The sequence below is a fragment of the Amblyomma americanum genome, chromosome 10 (genome assembly GCF_052857255.1).
Source record: "Amblyomma americanum isolate KBUSLIRL-KWMA chromosome 10, ASM5285725v1, whole genome shotgun sequence".
Classification (NCBI taxonomy): Eukaryota; Metazoa; Arthropoda; class Arachnida; order Ixodida; family Ixodidae; genus Amblyomma; species Amblyomma americanum.
The window spans coordinates 95041711-95065350 of record NC_135506.1 but is presented as its reverse complement, the minus strand read 5'-3'; the positions used below and the strand labels follow the sequence as shown (position 1 = coordinate 95065350).

Sequence of the window (23640 nt, the reverse complement as noted above, 5' to 3'; positions counted from 1 at the left end):
TACCTTTTCTCGTCGGACAGCGCTCGTTTTGTTGGCGTCTCTCCCGCCCAGAGTTTTTCAGACCTCGCCCGGATCAGTGCTGCCTTGTACCTATCAGTGCCAAGGTATTCAATCTGCCGTTTCACGTCTTTTATTTCTCTCGTGTACATTCCTGGATGAAGGATATCCATGCTAAGCAAAAATCGAGTTCTTTGTGCATTTCTTTCTCCTTTTGCTTCTCAGCATATCGAATTGTACTGGCATTTCGATCCCCATAATCTTTACTCGCTGCTTCAGCTCCTCCCACTCAACTGCATAACTGGAGGGCTGCGCTGAATGTAGTTTTTCCAAGTTCTTTCGTGGTCACTTTTGCAAAATTTTCGTTTTCTGCCACCAACGCCAGCTTCTCCCCGATAAATATCCATTGGGTCGACCTCGGTGGACACGGAGTTCGAGTCGTCTGTCGTGAGCTCCTTCTAAACGTCTTTAGACGCCGCAATCTCTTCTTGCCCAGCATCTTTCTTCGCACTTGGAGTTGTGCTTTCGCTGGCGCCGGGTTCTGCCGCTGCTTGAACATCAAGGGTGGGCTTCGCGAGTATCGCAGCGGGTTTTCCTGCCTGCGAGGCCTCTTCTGCATCAGACTCATTCATGAATAGCTCGGATGACCTGTCACCATTCCCAGGGCCAGTTACACTGGCATAAGTGCGAGGACACTGGCCTTCTTCGTGTTCGAACCGTCGGCAGATTCCGCAGCGAGGAATGCGGCACTTACGCTGAATATGACCTGTGCCGCGGCAGTGCAGGCAAAGCGGAGCCCTGCCAGGCACAACCACAAGAGCCAACTCGCCGCTGACGCTCACCTGGTGCGGAAGGTCATCCACCTGGACACCGGCATTCAACATAAGGGTCACAAGCCTCGTTGTGGAGCTCTTGTCGGTGACGTCCAGTGCTCGCCACCTCTCCCTTGAAATGTCGGTCACCCTCCCGAATCCTGCGAAGGCGAGCCGCACATCGTCGTCCGGTACACTGTGAAGGAGACAGTGAAGCTTCATCCGGACATCTCGATTGGCAGGATCAATGACAAGACACCGGGCGTTTTTCACTTGCAGGTCACCCGCACTGACGATTTTCTTCACAGCGTCGGCGTCCTTGAAGGTCACGGCCGGCACATGGTTCATGCGGTACGCCCCCAGGGCGATAACTTCAGGCATAAGCGATTGCGGAGCGAGCGCGTCGCGGAAATCTTCAACCCTGAATGGGCGGGCCCTGATATCGCCGTGAAAAAAAAAACAGTTCTCGACAAAACGTCCTGTAGGCAAACTCGGCAATACGACTTGATAATCACTGTCAGATGCAAAAATCCTGTTTCCGCAGCCAGACATGGCCGCTGTAGCTGCTCCAACGGAGCCAGCCATCGCACGTCCGTCACGCTCGGTGGCCGGAAGTCGAATCCCAGCTGAGCTTTTTCGGCACTTCTTTTTCTTCACTGCCTGATTTTTCAACGCAACACCGAAGCACAACACAAAGAAATAAATCACGTCAGCCTTTCTCCAGCTGCCGTGAATCGGCTAAAATTTCCTTAAAGCAGCCAAATCTTCAAAAAGGCTAATCCAGTCAGGCGGATTAGGCTGAGCCCGATACACTTCTTTCATATACACGGCACACCCTATAAAATTTTCTCGCACAGATCGTATGTTTACGTCTGCGTGCCGCACCTGCAATCTTGTTCTCCACTAAATGTGAAGACCCAAGAGCATCATTAGGTCGTAGTGTATCCCTCCTGTGTTTTCTGTTGGTAGAAACCTTATTCCGTACGGATCTATGGGGAGTTCTTTTTAATAGTATGCTTGAGTACGTCCCAGTGAAATATTGGGTCCCTGCAGTCTATAAAAACGTGTTCTAGGGTTTCCGGCTTCTTACAGAGCAAACAATTTCTTGTCCACGGCACATACATTCCCTTTTCTTCAAGCCACGTTTTCACAGGAAGTGTTCCTGTGTGCAATTTGACGAAAAGGGATTTAAGAGATGGTTTAACGGGCATCTTTCTCACTCTCTTCAGAACATCATGCCCAGGACCTCCAAGGTATGATGCTGGGTTCAGGGGTATAGGCATTAATGTGTCAACTAGGTCTTTGTATAGTTTTTTCCTACACACCGTCGCAAGATACTCCATCGAAAATCGCACGTGCAACAGTTGGTATGCAAGCACAACCTCGCGCAAGTACCCATCAGTAACAGCTCACGCAGATCCTTGAGCAGTCGACACAATGAAATCTGGGATATGTTTCCATAGGTGAAGTTGCATGACGGTCCGTATGAAGGCATGATTTTGGTCACGTAGGTACATAAATCGCGACACAACCAGGCGTAGAAATAAAGGTGTCAGGCCAAGGCCCCCGCTTTTCACAGGGCGGAACAAATTGCATCGACTGGACTTCCCCCATGTTGAAGCTCAAATGAAAACTGCAAATACACGGTGAATTTTCTGCACATTGACTCTCGACATGCACAAAACGCTCATAACGTACCAAATTTTGGAAACCAGAAAGATGTTGCAGACAGTGACACGTGAAAAAACTGACAGTTGTCTGCCCTGCCATTCATTTCCTTTTTCTCTTGCCCGATTCGTTTGCTCATTCCAGTAAGGCTCGGGTTCACGGTAACTGTCAAGGGGCGCTCCTAAATATTTCCGCGGCACCACCAAGCACTGAATTTCAGCAAAAACCTCAGGCGTGGAATCCAAGTTTTCGTGCTAAAAACCGGAACTCTTGTCCCAGTTTTTTTTTTTTTTACTGCCGGTCTGTCTGCAATATTTTTCTGCAACTGCAACGACTTCTCAGACACTGTCTCTATCGGAGCAAAACAACACAGCAATATTATCAGCGTAAGCAAGTACTTAAGCTTCTGTTGACTCTAGACTGTAGCCGACAACCCTACTGTTATTTAAAAGCGCCAGGCAGAACGGTTCAAGATAAAGGGCAAAAAGTAGAGGCCAGAGCGGACATCCCTGCCGCACTGAAGATTGTACTTGCACAGGTTCCGTGAGGTCACCATTCACTATGACACGTGTGGTGCAGTCAGCATACGTCATCTTCATGCCTTCGGCTATTACATCACCGATATTTAAGTGTTCAAGTATGCAGAAAAGTATGTCATGCGATACGCGATCGAACGCTTTTGCCAGGTCAAGCTGCATCATGGCAATGCAAAATGAAGAAGCGTCACAGCTATCTACAACATTTCGAGCGACATGAATATTGGTGGCAATCATCCGTCCTTTAAATCCGCAGGTTTGGTGAAATCTGACAACTAGTTTTACGACAGTTTGCAATCGCTTCGCCAGAATCTTCATGAAAACTTTGTAATAGACGTTGGTGAGGCTTCTCAGACGATAAGACCCCACCGACAATCTTCTCATCTGTGGGTCATCTGTTTTTGGGATGAGCACAGTGTGAGACATGCGGAACGAAGGAGGGGCACGCCTCGTTTCATAGACCTCAGCGAATTCCTTCAGCAGGAATTGACCAATCGTGTTCTTAAAGGCTTTGTAAAAAGCCGCACCAAGTCCATCAGGCCCGGGTGATTTTCCAACTGCCAGGTCATCGATCGCGCATTTGACATCCCCAATAGTGACTGGTTCTTCCGAGGCGCTCCTTAACTTCATCTTCAAGCCTCGGCATCAAATGCAAAGTATCCTGCTCAAAATCATTTTTTGTTACGCTCTTGAGAGCAAACAACTTCTGAAAATACTCTTTAAAGGCTTCGTGGATTTTTTGTTTTTCATTAGTTACCTCATTATTGTACATGATCTGCTTAATTCCTTTTCTGCATGCGTGCCTTTTATCGTCGGCTAGGGCCCGTTTTGTCGGCGCTTCGCCTGCCCAGAGCGTTTCGAACCTCGCTCTAATCACTGCGGCTCTATACTGTCACTGCTGATATGGTCGAGCTTGCTTTTAACTTCACGTATTTCTTACGTGAAGCAGCCTGGTTGATCAGATTCAAGTCAAATCACGTACTCAAGTTCATCGCATAATTCATTTTCTTGTTTCCTTTCGTTGTACTTTGCTGCAGAACTTATCTCAATAGCTTTTATCTTTACTTTGTTCAAATTCTTTCCATTCCTTGCTCTAATTTGACGTGGCGACCAGCGACATTTCAATTTCTTCCGCCACGATAATTTCTGAAGCTTCGTCGTCCAGCAGTTTTGTATTCAGTTTCCAGGTCTGCCATTTAAAGCGTGCCTTCCTCTCCTTATTCCCTATTGTGGTTATTACGAAGCAGTGGTCAGTAAAATGTACCGGCTTAACGTCGTAGCCAGAGCTCAGTGCCGCGATCTCCAAAGAGACATACACCCTATCCAGTCTAGCGTTACTTCCGCGCTGGAAGTGCGTGAACTGTGGGCGCACACCGTCCGTCATAACACTACCTAGATCATCTAGGTTATTTTCTGAAACAAATATGTTCAACACTTTAGCACTTTTGTCACGCACAATGAGATAGTTCGCTCTGTCTTCCGCCTTGCAAACACAGTTAAAGTCCCCTAACAAAATAATCATTTTTTCACAGCTCAAATACATGTCGAGCTCTTCGAAAAAAATTTTACGCTCGCGTTCAACATTAGGAGCATAAACACATACCACACGCCTGCACTTATCAGAAAAATAGATATCAACATCAATATCCCCCCGCTTTGACAGACAGTGACAGACAACAATTATTCCCAAATTATTTCAGATAAATAAAGCACATCCACCAGACAGACCGCTGGAGTGGCATACGCATACATCATACTGAGCTCGGAATGGTTCTACCATTCTGTCCGTTTGCTCCTCGCTTTCCAACTTTGTTTCCTAGACTGACATCAAGTCAAGCTCATTTTCAAGGAAGAGGCGGCTGAGTTGGCACTGCCATCTTCTGGCACCCAGTCCCCGCATGTTCAGTGTGGCAATCCGCAGAGGAGATCGCAGTTTAAAAGCCATCAGTTAAAGTTAGCCGCCAGAAAGAAAAAAAAACCAAGCCCACCCCGTACTGACGACTCGATGACAATGTGTTCATATACGTGCGTGTCCTTCCTTCTGCCATCTTTGGGCAAGAGTCCATCTGTCGTGAGCACAGCACCACACAAATGAATCACAGACACAAATTCAGATGCCATGTCTAACCACCTTGCCAGATACAAGTAGGGCACTACGACGGCGGTTTTGGCGCTGGCCGTGGTTCGGCTGATAAATTCGGCCACGGTTTGAACGACGGCCGCCTAACCGCGGTCGCCTTTGAAGGTGGCTCCTCGGTTGAGCAGCCTTCCGTCGTCCCTTTCGCCCCTTCGGTGTCATCTCAAGGGCGCTTGGCAGTCTGGTTGCTCACGTCATCCTCGCCTACTTCCATGTTGTCGTGCTGTTGGCTCTGGGTGATCACCGGCACATTATTGGTATCGCTTACTGTCTCCTTTGAGCTGGCAGAATTATCCCGTCCGAAGCCTGTGCCCTCGGCGCCTCTACTAGCTTCTCCTTCAACTCCGTGGTAGGCTCGAGAGGCGGAGCTGGCGATACTACTTTCGAGGCCTTGTTCCCTGCAGTCTTCGCCACTTCTTTGGCATCCGCTTCATTCATGAACAGCTCGGTTGTATCCTCACGACTCCTACGGCATTGGCGTACGTACGTGCGCACTGCTCCTCGTTGTGCCCAAAGCGGCGACAGGTGTTGCACCGCGGCACACGGCAGTCACGGCGCATGTGGCCCTGACTGCGACAACGAAGGCACAGTGGTTTTCTGCCTGCCACGACGACGAGTGCCAGCTCACGCGCGATGCTCATTTGATGCGGAAGGCCCTCCAGCCTGGTTCCAGCCTTCAGAATCAACGTGACCATACATGTCGTTGGTCCCTTGTCGGCAATTCCTTGCACTCGCCATCGCTCATTGCTCACTTCGGTGACCTTGCCATACGGAGCGAAAGCCACCCGCACATCTTCGTCTGGAACGGTGTGAAGGAGCCAGTGCACCTTTATGCGTGTTCCTTGGTTAGCCGGGTCGATGACAACGCAGCGGCATTGCTCCACGTTCACTTCGCCAAGGCTCATCATTTTTTTTAGCCGCTTCCGCATCCTTGAAGGTCACCACCCATACGTGACTCATACGATAAGCCCCTAGCGCCAAAACGTCAGCCAGCATCGACTGACGCGCAAGCATATCTCGGAAATCTTCGACTCGGTAGGGGCGAGCCTGGGTAGCAGCGTGCAGAAAAAAACAGTATTTAAAGCTAAATGACAGGTTGGCAAAGTAGGCAAAATCGCCTGATATTCTACCGAAGAAGGCTCCTGGTTTCCGCGACCGGACATGGCCGCTTCAGCCGCTCCAACGGAGCCGATAATCGCACGTCCGTCACGCTCGGTGGACGGAAGTCGAATCCTGAACTGAGCTATTTCGGCATGTGAATGCAAGCGTAGGCTGCTGCTTACGTGCTATGCGCAATGTTGGAGCGGAAAGAAAAAACCGTTGAAACCCGGAATTGAACCAGGAACCTTTAGATCTTCAGTCTAACGCTCTCCACCTGAGTTGTTCTTTTCCTTTATTTCTGGCTTTGGCTGATAACATTTAACCAAACTATCAACCGAAAAACATACAAAATGCTATGTACATACGATGCTGTCACGATTAGCCAGCTTGAGTCTGGCTTCGTCATATTAAAATTCGCGCAAAATACTCAATGGCTCTACTCTTGAGAGACACTCAAGATTCTCGCCAGCGGCTTTCTCGATGGCAAGAAACCAGGCCATACTTTCCCGAAAATAAATTGAAGGTTGTGCATCCCTATCAGAATGATAGCCTGCCATTCTGGAACGCCATATACAGTGGAGGCCCATCAGCATAATTAAGTCAAACGGTACCCAATCCTCATTTTCTACGCATAAGTACCGGGTGCCATACTTCTTCTTAACTTCTTAATCCCATCCGCCCACTTAACATTCTGCCACCCCCTGATACGGTTGCCTTCTCATGGAATTCACTACAATACCCTTTAGGCGAAGCGGTTATCTTGCCTTCGCATTACATGCCCGTAACCTTATATTTGTTTAAATTATTATTTCTGTGTTTAGCTCTGTAATAATTATGTATACTGCTCCTGCACTGCATCTCAATTCTTTTTGTATTTCGATTATCAGTTTTACGAAGGTCATTATTTTTGCTTTCTTTTGCCCTAGTATATCATTAAGGCATTTATTAGTATCGTGTATATTGTTGTACATTTTCTTTTATCTCTCACGGGTCCCGTTAGAGTATTCTGACTTTGGGACGCTTGTCTGTATACTAATGTGTGTGCAGTTATCCCGTCGTACATAATCGACACCCGTTTGATTTGAAAAAATAAAACTAGCAACAGCAGCATTCTGGTGGTTTAGAGTTCTTAAAGAACCGTTGTTTATTACGAATGGATCTTAAAATGTGGCTGATAACATAACACCCAAGCTTCTTATTATTTTTTCAGGAAAAAGTAATAAACAAGCGATCGTGTTTATTCAATGCACTCTCTATCTTTGCATCGAATAATGCACTCGCTGCTCAGTGACTGCCCCTCATGTGCGTGCATAAAAATTACATTGAACAGGCATTGTTACCGTAGGCCTTTTGTACAGCTAATATCTTTACATTCGCAAATAGCATGATTCGAGTGGAAAGCTTGTCAGTCATTTCCATAAGGCATGAGGGGACAAAATCGAAAATAGCGCGTAAATTGGAATGAAATAAAACCCGGGCAATTCCTTGGTTAATTTCCCTCGATTGAGGAACTACGGAGCCCGTCCCACAAAGTTGTCACGGCATTGCCGCGGCCAGCGCCTCTAGTAGCGGCCACTTCTTTTTGGGCGTGCAGCTGGCTTTGTAGTCGTCCAGGTCAAGGTCCCAGACGCCCACGCAGAAAGGCTGGTCGGCGGGCACGTTGCCTCGTGTCTGGCGCAGCAGCTTGAGGGACTCTTGCACCTTCCGAGTGATCGACCACTGATCCTCGAACGCCACCCACGTCTGGTTGATTCTGCACGAGAAAACTGGAATCGCTCAGTCGTTCTGGAACAGCGCTCGCTCATTTAATCGAACAGCTCCGAGCATCGCGCAAGAGAGAAATGGTCCAATAATAACGCTTCTTTCGTGGACAATGTTATTTCTTTTTTTTTCGGTTCCCTGGTGTGTTCATACAATTGCGACCAGGGCTTTTTAGTATTAGATGTGCGGTACTTTAAAAGTGCAGTGAAGAGGAATCTGAACACGTCTTTTAACCATGGGAACTCTATCTACACTTTCCGGGCATTATTACAAACTTCGAATTATTGTCTGTGCGGTCGATTTTCCTAATTAAACGTCCCGGCTCCCGCCTTTCTTTTTTTTATCTCAACGCGGTAGGTAGGCGGAGTCAACGAACGCGTCAGCCAGCCCCGTGGCAGCTTGCCGCTCTGCCATCGGCGGAGTTATACGTAAATCAAAGAGTCCACGAGTATTTTATATTTCCATGGGCTTAAGTTGCGACTGAAAATGTTTGTTCACGGAAACCTAGAAAACAAAATAAAAGCGAAAGCGAAGCCGCCATTGGACTGGCTGAAAGGCACTCCACGCGTTGGTTGACTCCGCCTACCTACCACGTTGAGTTCAAAAAAAGGCGAGAGCCGGGATGTTTAATCCGATTTAATTAGGGCGATCGGCAGCACATGACAATAATTCGAAGATTCTAAGAATGTCCAGAACGTGTAGATAGAGTTCCCGCGATAAAGAGATGAGTTCAGATTCCTCTTTAGTGGACCTTTAAGGGGCCTGCATCGCGCCAAGTATTCAAGGCGCCCGTCACAGTAGCTCGCCTCCGTCATTCGTTGTCCTCGACCTTTGCTTCTTATCAGCGGTGGCCAGGAAATCCGTTAGGGGCGCAAGCTTGACAAGCGGGGCGAGCAGTCGCTTCGATCTCCTTCCTTACTCGACCTCTGCTGTCGACACCGCTGGCCGTTAGAACAAGATAAGCGCAAAATGCGGTGGCGCTGTTGTCGCCGGCTGGGACAACAAGGGGAAAAACTGGAAATGAAAAGTAGGCTTAATGCTCATAGGAATACTTGGAAGCAAAGGTTTTCAAAGCCATTTTCTGATTTCACAGAGCACCTGTGATGTCGTCCCTTTGTGATGAACACCCAAGGTCATCCTATAGAACAGATTGTATGGATACAAAATCTTGATGGGTATGAAAGATGAACGAGAATGAAGAATCTGCTCATATGGCGTATAAATAGCTTTTACGTTAGATCAAAGCACTTCCAGAGAATGCCTCAGTCACTAACTCATTTGCCGCATTAGCACAATTTAAAGAAAAAATTGACAACATATGGGCACATGACAAATCTGTCCGAAATTGCCCCTAGTTTCATTTAATGAAAAGCCAAAATTTTCGTGGATAGAACGGATACATCAAAAGGTATCCGACAAAGGGGACAACCGCGAAATGTATGCTTTTTAAATGACATTTTGCAAGTCCACGGACATATGTGAGCCCAAACAGCACATGACAAATTGAAAGAGTGCTTATCACTAAAAACGACAAATGTGTACTACAAGGATGAGAAGCTGCCGTCGTCAATATCATCACCAACAACCCAACAGCCTAAATACGTTCACTGCAGGTACACACACACACACACACACACACACACACACACACACACACACACACACACACACACACACACACACACGCGCGCGCGCGCGCGCACACGCACACGCACACGCACACACACACACACACACACACACACACACACACACAAACACACACACACATACATACATACATATTTATTTGTTACAATTACAAGTTGAAATAAATGTGCCCGCGGAAGCGCAAGTGCGCTTGTGGGCGGGTCATGGCAATCAAACGAAGTACAGGTTCAGTAGTGACGAAAAAACATAGTTTCCCGTATGTAGAAACAAAACAAATACTACACAACAAAGCTTATTGCAATAAGAACAATATCACTAATGCACACTGCCAAATTAAGACACTTATTTACACAGGTTCAAAAACAACTTAAACAACCTAGATTCACGTGGGATGGCAAACTCAAGTATTTAGAGCATTCTTTTAATGCAAGCTTACAGGGCTTTTGACATATTAAGCCAGGTCTTTATTCTACATTTTACCTCTTTAAAGGATTGTAATGATAGGATTTCAGTTGGAAGCTGGTTAAAGTGAAATGGGATGTAGAACATTCGGCACCTTTTCCCGTAGTTAGTATATACCTTGGAAAGTTTGAACGGATTTATTTTTCTTAATACCTTGAGCTTGTTTTCAGGGTGTTTAAATTTATTTGAGAAAAAGTTTCTGGTAATTACTACATGCGTGAATAGGTCTTCAATGCAAAACATATCAGCAACGAGCATCCGTTTGGTGCTTTCAAGAGCCTCCATTGACGTGCCATACAAAACGTTAGCGGAAATTCTGCTCAGTATTCTATCGATTTGACTGATTCTTGACGATGCACACGAACCATAAATAGTGACGCCATACCTTAAAACGGACTCCCCTAGGGCCTTAAACACCAGTTGACGCAGCCTGACAGAAGTATTGAATTTTATCCTGTACAGATGCATAGAAATTACACGGAGACGTTTGATGAGATGCTGAACATGGGCTGTCCAGGTCATGGTGGTGGTAAAATGAATGCCCAGATATTTGACTGTTTCAGAGAAGGGTAAAGGAACACACTGGCAACTAAAGAAAACATTACCATGCAGAACAACAGATTCATTTAATATAACTTTTTTATGCGGATTTCTGAAACAAACGAAAGTTGTTTTTTGCTTATTTATGTAAATCTGATTACCTCAAAACCAGTCGCACACTTGTTTAATATCCGACTGTAGCAGCTCTGCAGCCCTATTGTATGACTCGTGCGAAACAAGCAACGCCGTGTCATCGGCGTATTGGTAGAGTAATGAATTCAGACCTAGATGTGCTAAATCATTGACATAAATATTAAAAAGGAAAGGTCCTAAAACGGAACCTTGTGGCACGCCATATAGAATTGGTTTGAAATGGCTGAAGTCATCTTTTACTCTCACAACCTGAGCACGATTGGAGAGTTAGCTATTGAAAAAAAAAGCTGATAAGGCCCGCGAAATCCAATTGTGTCTAGTTTCTGTAACAAAATCCCGTAGTCAACAGTGTCAAAAGCTTTGGATAAGTGTAAAAATAATCCAAGGACAACCTCTCTTCTATCTATATACAAGTTAATGTGATCGCAGCAATCTTCAAGAAGATCTACAGTGCTCATATTACGCCTGAATCTATACTGTGTGTTATTGATTATAGAAAATCGGTCACAGAACGACACCATATTTCGATATACAATTTTCTCCATTAAAACAGTAATACTCGGTAATATTGCGATCGGTCGGTAGTTTCTTTTATCAGATTTTTTCCCTGTTTTATAGATTGGTCGTATAACCGATATTTTCATTCCTTGCGGTATATCTCCTGTTGAAAAGCAATCATTGAGAATATGCAAAAGCACGCTTTTTAACTTGTTATAATTATTCTTTAGATGACGTAATCTGATCTTATCATATCCTGGAGGTTTTTTCAATGGAAGGACCTTAATAGTATCCCATAACTCAGTGTCACCAAGTGTCGGTAAGAAAGCAGAGTTTGGAATGCTTGGACCTATATACGGTGTAAACGGAGCCTGGGGCTGCGATTTTAATTCCTTCACGGATGTAGCGAACTGCTCACTGAACGAGTTCGCTGCTGATCGATTGTTTTCGCTACCAAAGATACGAGTTAGTTCATCATCTAGATTTCTGCTCTTTGTTTTCCCCATCATGTCCTGAAGAAGCCCCATGTCTTTTTCATATTACCGCGATATTTTACAAATTCAGCCGAGAAGAACCGCCGTTTCTCTAATCTCAACTTTGATGTAAGTTTATTCCTAAGTGCACGATACTGCTTTCGTAAATCAACGTCAGAGGGATTAGACTTACACAGATGCCATAGCTTACCTTTTTCAAACGATAATGCTATGACATCATTTGTTATCCATTTCTTTTCGGGGTTTCTAATTTTTTGTTTCACTCGTCGCATGGAACGAGAGTAAATCTCTTTGAATTTTTTAACAAGTAAGTCATATGCTTCAGTATGATCACGCATTGTTAGGCTTTCCCAGTCAAAGATCTGGATCAAGTCGTCTACGTGTCGGTCGTCAAGAATGGTTATTGTACGCAGAGGTGGCTTCGGCGTTTCAGGTTCATTACTAGTCATACAAGGAGCCTGGAAATAATGATTAGCTACTTTCTCTCGTACCACTGCAGCCATTGCATCTAATGTTGGACATCTTGTAGCAATGTGATCAATACAAGACTGTGTAAGCAAGGCACCAGCAAATTCCTCCCGAGTTTAACTACGAATAACATTATCAATGCCATACCCTGCTAGTAAATCAAGATAATCCTCCACACCACTTTTCTTTGGTTGCAGAATGTTAATGTTAAGATCCCCCGCTAGTATAATATTACAATGCGAATGTTTGCTTAGGAAACAGGAAACCTCAGTAAAAAATCGTTGCAGGTCAGAACTAGGTGGACGATAAACTGTGATAAGCAAAAATGTCTCAGCGTGGTTACTAACAGAAAGTGCAACAACCTCTGCAGCCGTAAATGTACAAGTCAATTTCTCGACAAACCACGAATTTCTAACAAACACTAAGACCCCGCCACCTCTGCCAGAGGACCGACAGAGCGAGAAAGACTGAAATCCCTGCAATACAAACCCATGAGACTCGAGCTCATACATTTATTTCAGTTAACATTACGGCGTCTAAATTCTTTAATGGCTTGCATAAATGGACGTTTAGAGAATCCTAATGCCTTCTAATGCTTCTGATATTTACATGTACGAGGTCTAGAACAGGTTTTCAGCGTGATGTCGTGAGGAAGCCATCCCTGTGTCCATTCCATTCAGCAAACGAGTCAAACTGATCATTCATTGTTATGGGAGTTTGCTAATATCATCCTCATTTTGAATCTTAAAAACAGCAGAGCCCTCCATTTTCCTCACGAAAACATGCCCATTTTTTTCCCAAGCATATTTGTACGACTTTGCCTTCGCAGCATTCTTAGCGAGCCACAGTAGTTTTTTTGTGTAGGATGTTAAGTTCTCATTTATGTAAATGTTGTTATCGCTCAGTGCATAGCGCTTCCGGAGCCAGAGTTCACGGTAGCTCATCGACTTGAACTTTACAAGAATTACTGAAACTTTGCCAACTCTGGCCTGCAGTCTATGCACAGCATTTATACATTCATCTATTTTTTCTGGTATTTCCAACTCACTCGCAAGCGACTTCAATTGAGCTACAAGGTCCTCGTTGTCAGTCTTCTCAATTCCATGCACCTCAATATTTTGTCGGCGAGAGTAGGCTTCTAGATTGTTCACTGTGGCTCTTAGTTCATTTATTACAATGGAATTCTCCGCCAGACTCTCAGCTTGTTCAATACAGTGCTTTTTTAATTCTGCAACCTGAGTGTTCTGGGTGACCAGCGATCTCTTAATCTCGAAAGCTTCACTCCATTAACCATGTCCTGTAACAGCTGCGGCCAGTTTTTCTCCATATACTTCCCAATCTCACCCGCCCCCTGCTACGCTTGCCTACTCTTAGAATCCAGACCGTTTCCCACCATCGGTTATCTTGGTTTCGCTTTACAAGACGAGCCTATGCCCATTTCTTCGTCTTGATTTCGACTAGAATGTCATTAACTCGCGTTTCTTTCCTGACCAACGCTGCTCGTTTCCTGTTCCTTAGCATTACACCTATCATCTTACTTTCCATAGATGGATGCGTTTTCCTCAACTTAGGTTCAACCTTGGTTCTCAGCCTTCCCGTTTCAGCGGCGCAGGTTACTACAGCTAGAGTAAAGACAGTATAAAGTTGCCCCTAGATGTTTACTGGTAAACTGCCATTCATCACTTGAGAGAGCCTGCCAAATGGATACCACTCAACACTATGCTCATAATTAGCTCAAGTGTTTGAAAAAATAACTGAAATAGTCGTGGAATTTCAGACAGGTCACAACAATAGTCGCGATAATCAGGGTGCTAATGACGAAGCCAGCAGTGTGGAGGAAGTGACCAAGTCGTCGGTAACAAAAGCGGAAGTAGAGAGAGATTTCCACGGATTACAAAGCGGAAAGCAGCTGGTGAGGATCAGGAAACTGTGGATTTGTTGGAAGACGGTGGGTACACTTTGCTATAACAACTTGCCGCCCTGTATCCACAGGGCCTCACCACTGGAGTGTACTGTAGTCTTGGAAGAGTGCAAACATTTAAATCAATCAGAAACTGGGCGTCAAGAACGTAAAATATTACAGACCGATTAGCTCAATTCTCTTTTTTAAAAGAGGTTGATTTTATTTAGCTTCATTTTTACTAAGGGAATAAACAACAGCTACTTAGCCTAAGAATGGAAAGCAGGAAGGTTTGTTCCTATTTACAAAGCTGGCGGCCCACACAAAGCGCTCAGGTATCGCCTTATTTCCCTCATATCGATAGGTGAAAAATATTCAAGCACATAATATTCAAGAGCTTCATTACCTTCTCGAATAAAACCGGCTTTTCCACCTTTCACAGCATCCATTTCACAACTCATGCTCTTGCGAAACACTTGAGAGAGAGAGAGACTCTTTAATGAAGAAACAGAGAATTTAGCCGGCGTTTCAATATCGCTGGCATGCTACTCTGCGTAGGGAGGGGAATTTGGGAGATAAAGACTGAAGGAGAGCAGCGTGGAAGAGGGGGAAAAAATTAAAAAAAAACGAAGATAAAATGCAGCCATGAAATGAGTACTAAGGATGCAGTGTCGAGTATTGAAACACTTGAGAATTAATTACATTAATCTCTGGATGTTACTAAGTGCGCATTTCTTGACTTTTGATTGTAAAACTCACTGATCCAAAATTTTTCTTGTAGTTCTTAACTTTATCACTGCATTTAAGTCTACCTACACCGAGTTCATAACAGGTAACGAGATCAACTGCCTTGAAATTTTCGTCCATTCAAAGTGCTCTAAGCATCCGTCTTGGCTCCATTAGTTTTTCTTATCTATATGAACAACTTACGCATTTATGTTTCTAGCTCCATCTGTCTCTTTGCGACGACTGAGAGATCTATCGAAAAGTAACTAAAGCTTCTGATGTTACGTTACAGCACACTGACTGTCATAATACCGCTAAACAGCGCTCTCCGCAGATAATGGAACTTAACGCGGCATAATGTAGGCAAAACGAATTTCCAGGCACCATTCACCCCACCAAACTACTGTATCAAAAATTATCAGATTGACTCCGTTTTACCTCTAAGTACTTTGGATTACACATTAAGAATGATATTTGCTGACAGACTCGTACTCATTACCTCACGTACAAAGCTATGCGCAAGCTCACGTATATAAACATACCTTTTCACTTCACTGCATTCTCTGTAAAAACAATAATATACTGCCTATGTCCAACCTTTACGGTTGTTCCATATGTGACCCCGGCTATACATCGTTGATTAACCTCCTAGAGAGTGTACTAAATCCCCCGTTCATTTTATTCTCAATAATGAGCGCGATTCTGTAATCGGCGCAAACATGAAGAAGGGTAATTTGGCCTCTCTCCTCGCTGTCCGTAGCAATGTTTCACGCATCTGTATTTTCTTAAGATCTATCGTCATCTTCACTAACTCCGATCGTCACTTGTTGTTAAAGCCACTCACGTTTCTACAGGTGTCCACCATACTTACAAAGTTAACGTATCACGTCAGAATACGATGTCATAAGCATATTTATTTCTACCCAAACTATGCCATGATTAGAACCGCTTGCCCTGATCACTCAATGACAGCCAACTCTTTCACATTTCACTTACATCCTTCAAATATTTTTTTTGCTTGTGCTTGTCGTTCAGTCTTTTGCGTTGGACGTTTTGTGTTCATTACTCTGATATGGCGTTGTGAACGCAATTTATGCATTGAGCTGTTCCAATTCGTTTACTGTAAATTTTGCAGTGTACTTTTTGTATGGATAAGCATCATCGTTTAATATTTTTACTTTCTTTTTCTTTACGCTATTGAAATAACCTAATTCTTGAAATCGTATTTTTCCCCTCGGCAATGCCTTGATAAGCCGTCATTTTAAAATAAATGAATGAAGTAAAAAGTAAAAATAAATATTCGTTCCCCAGCGCATCGCGATCTGAAGTTTACGCCATTCGCGCCAGCTCCTGGGAGACGCCGTACTAACGATCTCAATGCTACACTCGCATAGCACTGGAAATAACTACACAAAGATTTAAAGCAAAAATGCGCTCCCTTTGGTTCCTTCCAGCGGCCCTGGGATTTATCGCTTTATGTGTTGTGTTGGGTTTAGTGGTGTAAATGCATCTAAGACTACCATGCGCCAAACTCCAGGCGTAGAGAAGAATGGTTTTACGCATAACTTTATAAAAACGGGAAAAATCGGTGGTGGTGTAGAGAGGCTAAAAGGTTTATTTGTACAACCTAGTGATGATAGAGGAGAAAAAGTTTAGAAATGACTAATAGTGCAAGCTTGAGAAAAGGTCAAGAGGCCTCAGCTACCATCCTTGGCTGGGCAAGAATTCTGAGGCGCCCAAAATACCAAGAAAACTTCAGCTTTCTTCTCAGGAATGAGAAAGTGGCGAGGTGTATGACTTGAAGCACTGAGTCAGGATTGACAGTTTTTGAGGAAAGCGTGGTTTTGTTGAAAAGCTACAAACACAAGACATGTACGTCATTGCATTGTCACCTAAGAGCAGCACTGGGTAGAAAGGGATGCATTTATTATAAAATTGATTAAAGCACTGCTTCATTAGCTTTTCGAGTTTCACACCTGAGAATCAAATTTGATGTAATGTAAGTTCATCTCCACAATTTTTATAAAATGGTTTTTCTTGTTCTGTGAGCAGAAAGTTGTGTGTAAGGTGTACACGGCCTATTTGGAGTCACCAGAAAATCACTTCCTTGAAACGTTTCTGGTGCACAAATGACTTCCATAAACCTAAAGCTGGCTTTATCAAGTGTAGTTTGTTAATTACTTCGTTTTTCCAAGCAGTCTGCGGTTTTTTTCTTACTTTACGATGGACTACGTTCATGCAATCTTTAAAGAGAATGTTTACTTTTTTATCTGCTTTTCACGAGCTAGAGCAGCGTAGAAGACTGCTCTCCAGCTGCCTTTAATTTCCATATGACTTGGTGCCCAGCAGAGTTGTGTTTTGTCCTTGAGCTGTGGCTTTTATGTTGTGTATGATGTCACCAAATAGCTCAGTGATTGCATATATAGATTGAACAGCTGTGAGAAAGCTTAGGGAGTCGGTCTAAATAATACTGTTTGAGAGGTTCTTGAAGCTGTATACTCTTTATTTTCCCACAGTTAGCGAATTTCCTGAATGCATTCCTTCGTGTAAGAGTCGCTGCCATGGTTTATATTTAGGGCGCGCAGGACTTATTTCCCCTTTGACAGCATTCATGCCCCTACGCAGAGACGAATGGTAGGAAATTTAATGAAGTGTATTAAAAAGGTACTCATAGCAATGGTACGCGCTGTAAAATTTTTCTCAAACCGGCGCAAGCGACAGCAGCGCCGCCGCTTTGATGTACAGACGGAGCAGCGAAAGGCCACTTACCGCACGTACGAGCAGTAGTGTGTGGCTTGCCTGGACGCGATGCTTTCGCTTTTGCAGACTTGTCTGTAGGCGATCACACCGTCATCGCCCGTGTACCTGAAAGGAAAGGAAGGAGACGACAGCCGTTCTTAGCGGGCACCGTGAAAACCTCTGGTCGCGTGCTGTCGGCGCCCTGGCTCACTGATATCGAAGGGGTTCTTCGGGTTTCTGCTCTGTTGACGTTCATGCAGATAAATGGTATTTCACATTTCTCGGACGTGTGCCACTACGGCTCTCTATCTACAAGTCTTCCTTGGTGTAAAAATAGTACGTGCATATTTATTCAAACTGTTGCTTTAAAAGCTGATGTAATACATTATCACAAAGACATATATCATAAATGTTATTCCGTTGCCCTCTCTTAGGTTAAGGTAACCTTTTTGTGGGTAGTTAGTAAAATGCATCCTTGCAATATCCGGGACTGCCAAAAATATGTTTGTCAGCCACCCAACATTCTCAGAGTGGTGACACACAAAATGAAACGAGCGTTACAGTAGCATCTTGGGCTAACTGGTGAAGAATGTTTATTGATGTACAGCGAGAGGGAAGCCCAAGAGAAAACGTGTCTTTGATGGCGAGCAAAGCGACGCGTCAGGTGAAGCCCCCATGACATACACTAATAAATGAAGTGTATATCACGAACAGCGAACAATAGCAGGTAAAAGAGAAAATTCAACAAAAGGCCATTGCGCAGGATGCAAAAACAAATAAAAACATAGTGTGAAGAGAATGTATTTTATACTCCTTCCTAACAGGAATTCAACAATAAAGCCACACTTCAAAGCACGAAAGAACCGTGTGGTCCTCCTTTGTTTGCTGTATTTTTTCTCAGGCCATTCCAAAAGTCTGACCGGTTTGCCAGGAGGCGTTATTCGCAGCGCAATTATTAAATGCTTACTGGTGCTGACGCTAAGAGTAATTACGCAACGTATCCGCCATGAAGCGGTAATTGCGAAACTCAGCGGCATATATGCACATGTCCCACAAGCTTTCATACTTTCTGAAGCACGAGAGAACACGGGCAAGACGGAAGCACATGCATATAGGCGCTTCTTCCTGCATACAGGTGTTTTATTCTCAGTGCTTTTTTAGCGATTCAAATAGTTTTAATGTATGCCCAATCTCCCAGCTTTCAGTTCCACGTCACGCAATTGCTTTCGATACTCTCGTTGCTGTGCCGCCTACCGTACATGTACCACCAGCGTAAACGCAAACACGAAAAACCAGGTTATCGCGGGCTTGAAGAACGGCTTTTGGAGGGGCTAATCGTCCCCGCCTCTATTTCCTGTGCAGCTGGAAATATTTCTTGCTTGAATCATTTCGTTTGCACTTCATTCGATGGGCGTAGTGTATCTGTTACAGCCGATGATAATCTCGCGTCATAGCCATAGCGCTCGATCAATGCGACCCCTTGGCATGGCCTCCCAGATCACAGCGAGCTCTGACGACGCGTCGTGAGACAGACCTTCGACCGTATCGCGACATGCACTGACATAGCAAACTATCCTCTTCGCATAGAATCCTCAGAGTCATACCCTCTCCCGCATAGGAGCCGCCACAACCACTCGCGCGAAGCTGTGTGTGTGGAGGAACTGGTTACACAACCCATGCTCGTTCGCGGCGAATCCGCCGCGCCCCGCCGCGGTGGCTCAGTGGTTAGGGCGCTCGACTACTGATCCGGAGTTCCCGGGTTCGAACCCGACCGCGGCGGCTGCGTTTTTATGGAGGAAAAACGCTAAGGCGCCCGTGTGCTGTGCGATGTCAGTGCACGTTAAAGATCCCCAGGTGGTCGAAATTATTCCGGAGCCCTCCACTACGGCGCCTCTTCTTCCTTTCTTCTTTCACTCCCTCCTTTTCCTCTTCCCTTACGGCGCGGTTCAGGTGTCCAACGATATATGAGACAGATACTGCGCCATTTCCTTTTCCCCGAAAACCAATTATTATTATTATAATTAATCCGCCGCGGACGCCGCCACCGCCATCTATTGGACGCAACGCGAAACTGTTCTGCGAGGAGGTGGCGCCAAGAATTAATTTCAAGCTACGTGAGTATATACGGCGAGTGCCCTTCCTGAAACAGCTCCCTGTGAAAAAAACAACAGTGACTGGCAGTTAATATTAAAAGGTTGCGGCCATATCCAAGGAAAACTGCAGGTACCAACGACGTTATACTGCCTGATCACTGGGATCAGGCACAGCCACGCGCAGAGCGTACGCGATAGGGCAATGCCGTGGGTAAAAGGCTCATGAAACTCGAAAGCTCTGTAGCAGTGTGGCTAGGTGGCGAGAAAATAGGGGCATCATATGTAGGATAGGCGCATGTTGTCAAAGAAGCGGCGAAGGGATTTAGATGTTTGTTTTTTTTGAACGAGGCTCTGCCGACTACGAACCCGGTCGCGGTGGCTATTGACCGGCAGTGGTAAACTTTGGCCGTAATAAGCACGAGACTACTATTGCTCCGCGCTTAGGGCTACCTTACACATTAATGCAATAATACTGTATAGAAAGCAATGACTGACAGTGCCGTCATTTCATGACTATAAGCACATTTCATCGACGCATGTGCAAAGTCAGATAAACAGCATCACGCTTTAAATACCGACAAGCCATGATAGGATGCAATGATTTTCCCGAGAACGTTTAGTGTAGCTGGAATCAGTAACTGTTCTCAAACTGAAATTCCCAAGCAATGGGTATCCACCGATGTTGGACGCGGATTTCGATACCTTCGAAATTCGTGTAGTTATCTGGTAATCCGGTTAAAACTTGTAATTACCTTCCCACAAACATTGATAACTTGGCGTTTCTTCTACTATCCAGCACTCCCTACTGAAACGTTGGATATGAATCGCTCGTTTGGAATTATGGGAATATAGAGACCATCAGATGTCGAGAAATAAGCGGCAATTCATATTCTGTCACTGTGAAGCCGATTAGCATTCAACATAAATTTTACATGATATCTATAGAGTGCGCATGACGTCGCATGTGGCCCTTAAGTTTCCATACATGCTTCCATATAGCCAATACCGACTTCATATGCTCCAAATTGTCACCATAAAATTTCTGACGAAGACTTATGAAATTATGGAACTCATCATATGAAAACTTTCAGCAGGGCTGGATGGTTATTTCGGTGAGCGGTACGGGAAAATATCGCGCTCGAAGCACGTAGAAGAGTTTTTGAAAAGAGCGTGGAGAGAAAATTAGTGAAAAAGCTCAAATTTTGCTGCATCTCAAGTAGTCGGTACCAGGAATAATCTTTGAATTAAATTCAGGCGCTTTTCACTTAATGCAAAATGTTTTCAACACTTGCACAGGCCAGCATACGCAGAAGGCACGCCTGTAGATTGTTATGGTGATTTGCAAAAGGCCCACATATCATAACTGATCCGTTCTCTTGGTTCAACATCAAAACAGTTGTTACAACCGCTCTGTTTATTTCGGAAGAAAGACGCTTGTTTATTTTGTCGTAAGAGCAGTACTGCAGTGAGGATGCAGAGGGAGATCCCAGAGCGAACAGGTTGGGTAATTTTATGAGCATTTTTAAGCAGTACATGATAATATAAACAAACAGCACTCATGAGATATTATGAGCCAATGAACCATGCCAGTAACTTTCATGAAACCCACTGGCCAACCCTGAGGCTTTGTATCGAGTCACAACGTAAACAAAATTCGCGACCTAGAAGTAATTTCGCGTCGTTGTAAGAAGCTTACAATTTCGAATTTCTCTTTATAACCTTCCTGCCTTCGCTTTGCAAGAATTCAACATTACGCAACTTCATATTGGAGACTTTGAACGAAACTTCTTTTCGTTCACCGGTATTCACAGATAGGCGCAACCTAAGGAAAAAAAGCGCACAACAATATAAAATTCTTGAAATAAGCAAGGAAAGTCAGCATAGGCAATAGTGCAAACGTACCTATTCAGATTACCCGGCCCTGAAGTCTTCAAGTAGTATCCGAAGCCCTTGTCGACCACATGGTATCCGGTCGCTCGAAACGAGACGGTGAAGCAGACGTGAGACAAATCCATGTTGTCTGTCAGGTTGGCCACGAGATACTTGAGTCCGTTCTTAATACTGATGCGGGGCGAAGAGAAGAACAGTTCAGTGCGTCTCTACTAGTCTGCTCAACTTTAAATAATGCAAAGCTTTCTATAGGGTTCAATTCTTCAACACGAACTCCTATGGTTCATGCAGTGAGTTGGAGCTGCGAGTTTTTTTTTTTTTTTTGCGTGATATGCGGTTCAACATCACACTTTCATCCACCCCTGGTGAAAATGGCTTTGAAAAGAAACCAATATGATCGTCCATACTAAAGGCAAACTTATCATTAATTGAGCTAGAACGCTTTGGAGTGCCCGCCGTGTTATTGGTGATATCGTTTTAACAGGGCTAAATGCGAGTGCCTGAACGAAACGACATAAAGCCGTTCCTTCAGCACGCACACTTAAGGAAAGGGAGTAAATCATTACCGTTGTTGCGGTTCGACATTCATATCATTCCATGTGTTCCGCATCCTATTATCGTTTAGCGTTTCCATATGCTCACCAAAGCTAGCTGCAGATGATTGACGTGGCTGAATGACCCGACAGCCCTGGCGTCTTTACGCTTACCAGTCGTGCTACCTCCCATAAGGCCCTAACTTGAAATCTAGCGGTATGATTGGGCCAGAACTAGCAGGTTTTCAAACTGTCTCGGCGGTCGCGTTAAAGAACCTGTACTGTCTTTCAGTGGCTGACTCCGAAATCGTGGGTGAACGCCCACTAGCGCTTGAAAACTAAATCGGTGAAACTGATGCGGAAACAAAACTGCATACATATACAAGTTGGAGATATAAAGCAAAAAAAAAATTCGGCTCTTCGCAGGATAATGGCGATCTATGGAGGCAGCTTCTATTTTCCACATTCAGATGGCGGCCCCGTCCGTTCGTCGCTCGCTAGGTGGCCATTGGGAGTAGTCAAGTTTTGACACGTGTATTTCCAGCTTGTGTGATCGTCCGAGCAGGCCGGCGCAGGAGAAGACGGCGAATGCATTACAATGCGACCGAATGCGAACAGCAGAAAATATGAGCGTTTCTTGGGGTTATGATTGAGTGCACAGTATCATCCATCGCCAATTTTAGCAAGGTTAGGCGTGAGAGGAGTTGTATCGCAAAGAGGTCTCCGCATTATCATGGCCCCTACTGTACAGCTCGAAGTCACGATTCAACGTGTACGCGTCATGTACACGTTGAAGAATCGCTTTAGGCTTCATCGAAAAGGACGTTTTTGGTACAAAGGCGACCGAAAAGTTACTTTGCACATTAGTAATTAAAGCGTGCAGCATGTACTATTGGTTGGAATAGGGAATGTTAGTAACAATCGTGACGGGTTAAAGTGCTTTAATAGTACAGGCCACTATCGCATATTTCGGCAAGGTCTCTCAGAAGCCACGGCGTGACCTTAAAGCGCGAGAGATAAGCAGGTTGCGACGCGCGCGTCATGCGCCTTAGCCAATCAGGAGGCGGCGCGCACAGGTGGTCGCACAATTACAGCCAATGTGTGGGATTCTCTCTGTGGACTGCGAACAGTCGGCGATTCTAGGCGATGATGGAAGGAAAACTGGGGACGCTGAGCGTTCAACTGTCTCCTGAAGTAAGGTCACAACCACTGCACCGCGCTGGGGGGAATGACAAAAAATTAAGAGAAAGGTCTGGTGAATGCGATGGAGCAGACGCGTGGGGTTTGCGCTCCCTCAACTTCGGCTTCTCTCAGCTAGTATCAGTCGCCCCTCAGCTTCCATGGATATCAGACGTGTACACGCGGTGCTCCCTCGACCTCGGGTTCTCAGCGCTTTTCCGCCGCCGCACCGCTCGCCACATCGTGAAGTAGCCGGTGCAAATCTCCGGCGCTCGCCTTCCAGTGTATTTCTTTGCTCTTCGA

At 44.9% G+C, this 23640-nt stretch overlaps 1 protein-coding gene across 1 annotated transcript in view; it reads right to left on the bottom strand.

Moving 5' to 3' along the window:
• Positions 1–7515: 7515 nt before the first annotated feature.
• Positions 7516–23640, bottom strand: part of LOC144108565 (chitinase-3-like protein 1) — a 29859-nt gene continuing 13734 nt past the window's right edge. Inside the window, exons 6-8 of the mRNA XM_077641771.1 lie at positions 21638–21796; positions 17673–17768; positions 7516–8004 (exon numbers count right to left, since the gene is read on the bottom strand). Of these exons, the coding sequence (XP_077497897.1) occupies positions 7788–8004; positions 17673–17768; positions 21638–21796 (472 nt within the window). The 3' untranslated portion in view covers positions 7516–7787. The remainder of the gene's footprint in view (positions 8005–17672; positions 17769–21637; positions 21797–23640) is intronic.